The sequence below is a fragment of the Otolemur garnettii genome, unplaced genomic scaffold, assembly GCF_000181295.1.
Source record: "Otolemur garnettii isolate 467f Iridium unplaced genomic scaffold, OtoGar3 scaffold00117, whole genome shotgun sequence".
Classification (NCBI taxonomy): Eukaryota; Metazoa; Chordata; class Mammalia; order Primates; family Galagidae; genus Otolemur; species Otolemur garnettii.
In genome coordinates, this window is record NW_003852512.1 from 44,471 (window position 1) to 55,872 (window position 11,402).

The following is an 11,402-nucleotide window of genomic DNA, read 5'->3' on the forward strand; positions in this document are numbered from 1 at the left end:
TGCCACAATGCCTGGCTATTTTTTTGTTGCAGTTTGGCCAGGGCTGGGTTCGAACCTGCCACCCTCAGTATATGGGGCCAGCGCCCGACCCACTGAGCCATAGGCGCTGCCCTCCTTTCTTTTCTTCCCTTTTTCTTTCCTTTCTTTTCCTCCACTCCACTCCTCTCTCCTTTCCTTCCCTTCCCTTCCCTTTTCTCTTCTTTCTTTTTGAAACAGAATCTCACTCTGTCTTCCTGGGTAGATTGCCCTGGCATCAGACTAGCTCACAGCAACCTCAATCTCCTGGGCTCAAGTGATGCTTCTGCTTCAGCCTCCTGAGTAGCTGGGACTATAGGTACCCACTGCAACACCTGGCTCATTTTTATATTTCTGGTAGAGACTGAGGGTCTCACTTTTGCTTAGGCTGGTCTGAAACTCCTGAACTCAAGGGATCTGCCCATCTTGGCCTCCCAAAGTGCTAGAAGGTGTGAACTACCATGCTCAGCCTCTCTGGTCTGAATTTGTATTGCTGTGATTCGTCTAATATTTAAGAGAGTCTGTATATTTGTTGTAATCCTTTTATTTATACCTACTTTTTAGTCACCTTATTCTTTAGATGGTCTCATGCAATTTCACTGTTGTATATCCAGTTATAGATTTTTTAGGGGATGGGGACAGACTCTTGCTCTCTTGCCCTGACTAGAGCAGAGTGCAGTGGCAACATCATAATTTACTGCAATGTCTAAGTCCTACCTCAGCCTCCCAAGTAGTCGGGATCATAGGTGCCACTACGCCCAGCCAGTTTTTGTCTTTAATCCTGTTTGTAATTTCTTGGGTTTCCTGTATTGGTGTCTCATATCAATTCTGGAATTCTTTTATCATTTTCGGATATTTTTTTCTTTCTTTTTCAGACTCCACTAAAAACCACGTTAGGGCAAGGCATGGTGGCTCATGCCTATAATCCCAGAACTTTGGGAGGCTGAGGTAGGGAGATGGGGAGGAGGATTGCTTGAGGCCAATGATTAGAGACCAGCTTGGGCAACATATCGAGACCCTGTCTTTCCAAAAGTAATTAAAGCTATGTTAAATGTTCTTCCCCCCCCTCTATTGAGGCACAGTCTTACTTTGTGGCCCCTGGTACAATGCCCTGGCATCTTAGTTCACAGCAACTTTCACCGCTTGAGCTCAAGCAATTCTCTTGCCTCAGCCTCCCAAGTAGCTGGGACTACAGGCACCCGCCACAGCGCCCCACTATTTTTTAGAGATGGGGGTCTCACTCTTGCACAGGCTGGTCTCAAACCAATGAGCTCTGATAATCCACCCACTTCGGCCCCCAAGCGCTGGGATTATAGGCATGAGCCATCGCGCCTGGCCTTATAGTTTTCTATTTAATGTATACACTTCCAAGCTTTTGATTTCTTTTTTTTTGCAGGTTTTTTTTTTTTGGATGGGGCTGGGTTTGAACCCACCAACTCCGGCATATGGGGCTGGCACCCTACTCCTTTGAGCCACAGGTGCTGCCCTAAGCTTTTGATTTCTTTTAAATATATTTTAAATTTAGTTAATTTAATATCTGCCTGTGATAACTTCTGTATCTGAAATTTTTGCAAGTTTGTCTCACCAGTTCTTGCTTCTAAATCTGTTTTTTTCCCTGTGTGCTTAATTATTTCAAACTCTATACTTACTGTTGTTGGAAGTAGGATTTCTTTGAGTCCTAGGGTGGAAGTGTTTTGTTTCAGAGAAGACTTTCATAACTTTGAGAAATACAAGTCTGGGACCAACTTAAAGCAAATTCACAACTTGAACTTCCTGGGGCTACCTAGGTGACGTGCATCTAGCCTGCAAATTTATGTTAGAGCTGGCCTGTGGCCACAATTGTCAAGAAGAGTTTCCTTTTTCTGACAGTTTTCCCATCGAGGCGGCGTCTCTGTAGAGTGCTGGACTATGTTTTGCTCACCTTTACAGCAAAGGTGTTGCCTTTGGAGAGGGTTAGGTGGTCTTGGCTTCATGTGCGAGAGGGTCTCATGTTTGTTAGCCTTTTCACCTGGGAGGGGCTTGGGCCCAGGGCTGTTTCTTCTTCATCCCTTGAGGCCACCCAGTCCAAGTTTGTCCCAGTCAGCAGGTGTCCTCAGGGCAATAGCAGCACCAGTGCTTCCCACGCAGATGACCTCTCTGGCTTCCTGCTTTCACGTAGAATTTGGCACGGTAGTTCCTTATAATCTTGTCAGCTCACTTTGCTTTCAAGGAGATGTGTATTATGTTTTATTTAGCTAGAGTTTTGGTCCAAATCAAACTAAAATTTAAAATCTAATTAAAGGGATTTTTGTTGTTGCTGCTTGTTTGTTTTTCAGAGACAGGGTCTATTACTCTATTGCCCACGCTGAAGTGCAGGGATATAATCGTAGCTCATTGCTACCTCGAACTCTTGGGCTGCAGTGATCCTTCTGCCTCAGCCTCTGAGACAGTAGGCAACCTTCACCACACCTAGCTAATTTCCCTTTGTTCTTTCCTTCCTTTCTTCCTTCCTTCCTTCCCTCCCTCCCTCCCTCTTTCTTTCTTTTTTTTTTTTCCAGTGATGAGCTCACTCTGTCACCCAGGCTGGGCTTGAACTCATTGCCTCAAGTGATCCTCCCACCTTGGTCTCCCAAATAGCTGGGACTGCAGGTGGGTGCCACTATACCTGGCTACTTTGTAAAAAATCTTCTGTAGAGATGAGGTCTCCATATGTTGCCAAGGCCTACTTTAACTTTTAATGCATAATTTTAACACCTGTAGTAGGAAGGAAATTAACATTTAATGACCTTCTTATTCTGTGCTGTGTTAGGTCTTTCCATATCATATGGCTAAGAAAACTAAGACTCAGAAAAATTAACTGACTTACAAAAGATTGCATAAGGCAAAATCTACCTTCCAACCCAGTGTTTTTTTATTTTTTGGTGTTTTTTTTTTTTTTTTTTGAGACAGTCTCACTTTGTGTCCCTGGGTAGAATGTCTTGGCATCATACCTCACAGCAACCTCAATCTCTTGGGCCCAAGCAATCCTCTTGCCTCAGCCTCCCAAGTAGTTGCGAATACAGGTGCCTGCCACAATACCCGGATTTTTTTAAGAGACTGGGTTTTGCTCTTGCTCAGGCTGGTCTCAAACTCCTGAGCTCAAGCAATCCATCTACCTTGGCCTTCCAGAGAGTTGGGATTACAGGCGTGAGCCACCTTGCCTGGCCCAACCCAGTGTCTTTTGATCTAAATTCTGTTCTATTTGTACTATACCAAGCTATGTCTTGTCTGTCTTTGAGCATCTATAGGGTCTCAACTCTGAGATATAGTTTAAGAAGTGCCTGACACATAGTAGATTATCAAAAATATTTGTTGAATGAGTGAGTGAACAAATGACACAGACAAGATTCCTAGCCTTGTGATCTACTAGGGAACATAATTTACCAGGATATGTAAACATGTAAATATGTGTGTATCTACCACAATCTGATGTAAGAGACAACATGGAAATGAGCTGAGTGCTATGGGAGCACAGAATAAAGAATTCTCTTTAGTAATTTAACAGCTTAGAAGTAAAGGCTGTGGCAGGAGATGAGTCTGTAGAGACAAGCAGGATCCAGATCCTAAAGGGCCTTTACTTATTATATTGAGTAATTCATGCCAAACAGTGGTTGAAATACTTCTCATGAGTTGGTTTAAATTTCATAGCACCCTGTATGGTGAGGATTGGTCGTTTTTTTTTTTTGTTTGTTTGTTTGTTTTTTTGAGATAGAGTCTCACTTTATCACCTTCGGTAGAATGCCATGGCATCACAGCTTACAGCAACCTCAAATTCTTGGACTCAAGTGATTCTCTTGCCTCAGCCTCCCGAGTAGCTGGGACTACAGGCACGTGCCACAATGCCTGGCTATTTTTAGAGATGGGGGTCTTGCTCTGGTTCAGGCTGTTCTCCAACCTGTGATCTCAGGCAATCAACCTGCCTCGGCCTCCCAGTGAGTTTTTTTTTTTTTTTTTTTTTTTTTTTTAGAGACAGAGTCTCACTTTGTTGCCCTCGGTTGAGTGCTGTGATGTCACAGCTCACAGCAACCTCCAGCTCTTGGGCTTGGGTGATTCACTTGTCTCATCCTCCCAAGTAGCTGGGACTACAAGCACCTGCCACAATACCCGGCTACTTTTTTGTTGTAGTTTGGCCGGGGCTAGGTTTGAACCCACCACCCTCGGTAAATGGAGCTAGCGTCCAACCTACTGAGCCACAGGTGCCAACCCCCAGTGAGTATTAGTCTGATCTTTTCATTATAGGTACAGAAACTGAGGCACTGAGAGGTTATAATGTGGCCAAGGTCACTCAAGTTAGTATAGGAGATACCTAAGCAGTTTGACCATGATTTTGTATCCTTAACCACAATGCTTCTGTTTGTCTCTGTATTAGTATATATTAAAGGTGTACTTTCACACCAGTACATGCAAATCTACTAGCTGAGTAAAGCGAGACTTTGACTCTACTAAAAACAGAAAAACTGGCCAGGCATTGTGGTGGGCACCTGTAGTCCTAGCTCCTTGGGAATCTGAGGCAAGAGGATCACTTGAGCCCAAGAGTTTGAGGTTTCTGTGTGCTATGAAGCCACAGCACACAACCTTATGGTGACAGAGTGAGACTGTCTCAAAAAAAAAAAAAAAAGTGTTCTTTCTTTTGGATTGGAGCAGTGGTTCTCAAAGTGTGACTGGGACCAGGAACATTGACCTCACCTGGGAGCTTGTTAGACAGAATCTCAGGCCCCACCTCAGATCTAGTGAATAAGATCCCTGGGTGATTTGTCTGTCTGAACTTTTAAGTTTAAGAAGCATTGATTTAGGAAATTTGGATATTATCTTCAGAGTCGTGGCTAGGAATGAACTGTCCAACACTTGGCTACTAGGAAGAATTAAATTCACTTCTTGTCAGTTTGATGCTTCTCATTATAAATTTTAATAGTATATCCTCATAGAAAAATTGGGGAAAAAATTGGAAAGCACAGAAAAGTATGAAGAAACAACAGAAAAATTAATGACTCATCCCCCCTGGAAATTACTGTTAACATTCTGAAATGTTTCCTATTTTTTAATTGCTTCTTTTTACCATAGATAAAGGCTAAATTCTTGAAAAGCTTAACCTTTATTTACTGATAGTATTTTGTTAGTTAATTTGCTATGCTTCACAGTTTTGTGTGGTTAAACCTTACCCCAAAATATATGCACACATGAATTTTACAATTTTGCAGTATTATTCCTCTGTAACAACTATTTAAGACTATAGAATTGACTAACATCTTAATTTTAGTCCAAATGCTCATGGGTTCAGTTTTACTCTTATAAAAAAACACACATTCTGTTAAATATGCTTAATTTATAGCTCAATTTTCTTAGAACTAGTATATTTAATTTTTATCCCATGATCAGATTTGATGTTTTTAGTTTCGAGGAAAAGTTCAAACTTTAAAATTTCCTTAATTTTTTTGCAGCCTGAATTCAACAAAAAGAATACTTTTTACCTTTTCAACCACGTTGACGTCACTATTTCGTATCACAGGGAAAAGGGTACAAATCGGAGTATTGCAAGATTGGTAGCTGCCAGACTTGACCCCAAAAGGTAATAGTACAGAGTTAGTTTCTTTCTTTCCTTTCTTTCCTTCCTTTCCTTCCTTTCTTTCTTTCTTTCATTCCCTCCCTCTCTCCCTCCCTCCCTCATTTCTTTTCTTTTTTCTTTTCTTTTCTTTGTCTCACTATGTCACCCTGGGTAGAGTGCCGTGGCATCACACCTCACAGCAACCTCCAGCTCTTGGGCTTAGGTGATTCTCTTGCCTCAGCCTCCCAAGTAGCTGGGACTACAGGTGTCTGCCACAACACCCAGCTGTTTTTTGGTTGCAGTTGTCATTGTTGTTTAGCTGGCCTGGGCCAGGTTCGAACCCGCCACCCTCAGTGTATGTGGCTGGCACCATAACTACTGTGCTACGGGTGCCAAGCCCAGAGTTTCTTTTTAATTAGCTCCAGTGATTTAAAAATTAATTCAAAATTTAGAAATTCTCAATTAGAAATTTCACTTGTACCATACCTTTGTGATAGAACATTAGGCATACATTTTGAAAAATCAAATTGGATTAAATGTCTTAACACAACAATTAAATAAGTGAGGTGAAGGTTATGTTAACCAGTTTGATGTAAGCATTCCAAATTGTATATAAAATCAGCACATTGAACCCCATAAATGCAGTAATGTACATAGTTATGATCTAATAAAAAAAAAAGAAAAATCAAATCGGCAATTTCACTTCCTATAATAAGTAATTTTACTTACTGATAGTAAGCATGGGGCATCCATGTCATGTGAGGAGGAAATGATGGGTCTAGGAGAGAACAGACTTAATGGGGGTGTCCTAAATGTTTTTATTAAATTGTGTTGTATGACAAAGAAGTTAAATATAGATTTGTGAGCTTGGTGCCTGTAGCTCAAGCGGCTAAGGCGCCAGCCACATATACCAGAGCTGGTGGGTTCAAATCCAGCCTGGGCCTGCCAAACAACAATGACAACTACAAGTAAAAAGTAACCGGGTGTTGTGGCAAGCGTCTGTAGTCCCAGCTACTTGGGAGGTGAGGCAAGAGAATTGCTTAAGCCTAAGAGTTTGAAGTTGCTGTGAGCTGTGACATCACAGCACTGTACGCAGGGTGACAGCTTGAGGCTCTGTGTCAAAAAAAATATGTATATATATATATATAGATTTGTGTTTCATCAAAGGACAAGTCTAGTACTGGTGGAGTCTATTAGGAAGGTATCAGCTGAGTCTGCTAGTAATTAGAACTCTCTAACAGTTTACCTTGAGGATTAGTGAGTCCTTTGTCCCTGGACTTGTGGTAGCTAGAACCTGGATGACCCAGCTCTTAGAGATAGGACAAGTAGATGTTTGGCATAGTACTCAGTCCCAAGTAAGTAAGTGCCCAGTGAACTGTAAAGGGCAATTCTGCATTGGGTAGAAGATCAGAAAGATGACCACTAATATTCCAACTCTAGGATTCTAGCACTGTAGGCTAAGTACTTTGCAGTTAATAAAGGTAAGGAAGGGAATATGTCACACAATGTATAAAATCATGATTCATTATAGGCAAAGTATTATAAAACCCGAAATATTAGGATAGAGGAAATTATCCCTTGAAACTTAAGTGCAGCACATTAAAGGAGGCCGGCGTGGTAGAGTTTTCTGACCACAGAACAAAGAATTAGGAAATGTGGATTTTAGACTCATCCCTACTGGTTTCATTTTGAAAGTCAGCCCGAACTTATTAAAATGAATCAGACTTCATTGTTTTTAGGCTTACCATCCTATTTTATTTTAGCCCAGGTTGTTCCATTTTTAACAGCCAATGGTCAAAGGGAAAGAACAGTTAGAGAATGTATTGTGCCAGGCTGTTGATTATGGTAGGTTAACTTGCCCTTTCACAGATTTAATTTTCTCATCTGTAAAATAAGAAGGCTGAATTAGGAGTTTTAAATGTGGAACTTGGTGCATCAACCCCTGGAAATTTTTATTCACGTGTATTTTTCTGGGGGTAAGTGGCCATAGATTTCATTAGATAAATAGGCCCCAAACGGTTAAGAACACTGGTGATTTCCAGCTCATTTTTTTGTCATAATTTCTTTTTTCACAATAAAACTGTTAGAAATTATATGTATTTAAGATGTATATGATATTTTGATATACCTCTATATAGTGAAATTGTTACTATAGTCAAGCAAATTAACATATCATCTCATATGCTTAACTTTTTTTTGTGGTAAGAGTACCTAAAAATCTACTCTCTTAGTAAATTTTCAGTGTACAAAACTATTAACTATAGCCCTCATGCTGTACCTTAGATGTCTACACTTAACTCACCCTGTGTAAGTTCAAGTTGGTACCCTTTTTTTTTTGTTATTGTCATTGTTGTTTAGCAGGCCCTGGCCAGGTTCAAACCCACCAGCCCTGGTGCATGTGGCCCGTGGCTGGGTGGCCACTGAGCTATGGGTACGCAGCCAACAAGGTGGCCCTTTAACCTACATCTCCATCCCTCCTCCTCCCTGCTCCTGGTAATCACTGTTCACTTTGTTTCTATGTATTCAACTTTTTAAAGATTCCAGGCATCATTTTCTTTCTGTGGCTGGCTTATTTCACTTAGCATAATGTCCTCAGGTTCATCCACATTGCTAATGGCAGTAATTTTTTCCTACTCAAAGCTTTTAAAAGGCTGCATAATGTTTCATTGTGTATGTGTGTATCACAATTTCTTTATCCATTCATCCATTAATGGACACTTAGGTTATTTCCCTATCTTGGCTATTTCGAATAATTCTTCAGTGAACCCAGGAGTGCAAATATTTCTTTGAGATACTGATTTTGTATGTCCAGAAGTAGGATTGCTGGATCATATAGTAGCTCTATTTTTAGTGCTTTGAGGAACCTCTCTGCTGTGCTTCAAAGTGGTGGCACTAATTTACATTCCCACCAACAATGTACATGGATTCCTTTTTCTTTCTTTTTTTTTTTTTGGAGACAGAGCCTCAAGCTGTCCCCCTGGGTAGAGTTCCGTGGCATCACAGCTCACAGCAACCTCCAACTCCTGGGCTCAAGCGAGTCTCCTGCCTCAGCCTCCCAAGTAGCTGGGACTACAGGAGCCCAGCTATTTTTAGAGACTGGGTCTAGCTCTTGTTCAGGCTACTCTCGAACTTGTGAGTGCAGGCAGTCCACCCACCTCTCAGTGTATGTGGCTGGCACCTTAGCCACTTGAGCCACAGGCACCAAGCCTGGATTCCTTTTTCTCCATGCTCTGGCTAACCCTTGTTATCTCCTGTCTTTTTTGTTTGTTTGTTTTGAGATAGAGTCTTACTTGTCACCCTTGGCAGAGTACTGTGGTGTCACAGCTCACAGCAACCTCAAACTCTTAGGCTTAAGCGATTTTTTTGTCTTAGCCTCCTGAGTAGCTGGGACTACAGGCCTTGCTATTTTTCTTTTAGAGACTGGGTCTAGCTCTTGTTCAGACTGGTCTCAAACTCACAAACTCAGGCAATCCACCTTTCTTGGCTTCCCAAGTGCTGGGATTACAGGCAAGAGCCACAGTGCCCAGCCATCTCCTGTCTATTTTTTTTGGCCAGGGCCAGGTTTGAACCCTCCAATTCTGGTATATGGGGCCGGTGCCCTAGTCCTTTGAACCACAGGTGCTGCCCAGATCTCCTGTCTTTTTGATAATATTCATTCTAACAAGTGTGAGTTGATATCTCTGTTGTGGTTTGGGTTTAAATTCCCTTATGATTAGAGATTTCCAATTCTGTTTGGTCTTAGTAAAAGGAGATTCTTTTAAAATTAGTGGCTGTGTTAACAATTTTGAAGCAGCTTTATCTCCGGAAGGTGTTGCAAACAGGAAATAAAAGAGGAATTAAAAGGTTTAGGGCATATATATATGAATAACAGGTAAACATAGCTATTAAGAGAGGTGAGGAAATACCATTGTCAAGGACAATTACGATTTTCAGTGTATGTCACTTCTGGTATCTGGAAACAGAGTTTTAGGATGATTAACTCTATTTGCTTTCATTTGGTTTTTAGGTTGTGGTACTTTCCTGATCTTCTCCTGTCTTGCTATTTTCTTCCTGATCTCCCCCTCATTTTCCTAACCTCTTAATAGGGGAGGGCCCCTGGACTCAATCTTTGTCGTTTTTTTGAGACACAGTCTCAAGCTGTTGCCCTGGGTTGGGTAGAGTGCCATGGCGCTCTTGGGCTTAAGTGATCCTCTTGCCTCAGCCTCCCAAGTAGCTAGGACTACAGGTGCCCGCCATAACGCCTGGCTAGTTTTTTTTTTTTTTTTCTGTTGTTGTTGTTTTGCAGTTGTCATTGTTGTTTTAGCAGGCCTGGGCAGGGTTCGAACCTGCCAGCCTCAGTGTATGTGACTGGCGCCCTACCCACTGAGCTATGGGCACCGCCTGTTCATTTTATCATGTTGCATAGTGTTACCATTATTACCATGATGGCTGTTAGATCTCTAGACTTGCAGTACATCTACTGTCTACTTGACAAATCCACTTGGATGTGCTTCTTCTGTTGTCTTCTCAAGTTTAGTAAGTGGCAATTTCATCCTTCTGGTTGCTCAGGCCCCCAAACCATGGCATCACTCTTGATTCCTCTTTGTCACTCTTCACTGATACCCATATCCAGTCCAATTCTTTGGAAGACCATATGGCTGTTTCTTTAAAATACAGTATAATTCAGAATCCACCACTTCTGTCACGTTCTCCAATATCAGCTGGTCCAAGACATCATTTTATCTCACCTGGATTATTGTAAAATCCTCACTGATCTTCCTGCTACTACCCTTGTCTTCTGTTCTCCATACAGCATTCAGAGCATTCCTTTGAGAAGTCAGCTTGTTTTAACCCTCTGCTCAGAATACTCTCACTAACTTTCTTTTTATCCCCCCCCCCGCCCCTTTTCTTGAGACAGAGTTTCACTCTGTTGCTCAGGCTTAGAGTGTTGTGGCATCAACCTAGTTCACAGCAACCTCAAACTCCTGGATTCAAGTGATTCTCCTGCCTCAGCCTCCCAAGTAGCTGGGGCAACACATGCCCACTATAATGCCTGCCTAATTTTTCTATTTTTAGTAGAGATGGGTTTTGTTCTTGCTTAGACTGGTCTTGAACTCCTGAGCTCAAAAGATTCTCTCACCTCCGACTCCCAGCGTGCTAGGATTACAGGGATAGGCTACTGTGCCCGACCTCTGTTTACTTTCCATTTCACTTAGAGTAAAAACAATATTCTGAAAATGGCCTTTAAGACCTTATGTAGCCCACGTGTAAGGTCAGTGGTTTAAAATTGGGATACTGGCCAGGCGCAGTGGCTCTTACCTGTAATCCTAGCCCTTGGGAGGCCAAGGCCAGTAGATTACTTGAGGTCAGGATATCAAGACCAGCCTGATCAAGAGCAGGACCCCCATCTCTAAACAAATAGCTGGTTGTTGTGGCGGGCGCTCTTGTAGTCCCAGCTACTCGGGAGGCTGAGGCAAGAGGATCACTTTGGCCCAGGAGATTGAGGATACTGTGAGCTATGATGCCACACACTCTACTGAGGGTGACAAAGTGAAACTCTGTCTCCAAAAAAGAAAAATGAATAAATAAATAAAATAAATAAATAAAAGGGATTCTACTTTGGTTAGAGCATTTAATTTTATGTGCTGCATAATCTCTCTCATATGAAATGCAGATATTTTCAGTACAGGATCCAAGGCCTGTACTTATACATAAGGCATGATACTTACACAATAAGCCTTGATATGAATTATCATGAAATAATTTAATCATTAATTTGCAACATTAACTTTTGATCTGTAGTCTTAAAAATTGTTCTTTCTTTCTTTCTTTCTTTCTTTTTTTTTTT

General features: G+C 41.6%; 1 protein-coding gene across 1 annotated transcript in view; it reads left to right on the plus strand.

The window, feature by feature from the left end:
- The window catches only part of LOC100945497 (transmembrane 9 superfamily member 2-like), an 85,199-nt gene that overhangs the window by 26,668 nt on the left and 47,129 nt on the right, over positions 1 to 11,402 (plus strand). The window contains 1 exon segment of the mRNA XM_012809920.1: positions 5,472 to 5,599. Coding sequence (XP_012665374.1) covers positions 5,472 to 5,599 — 128 coding nt within the window.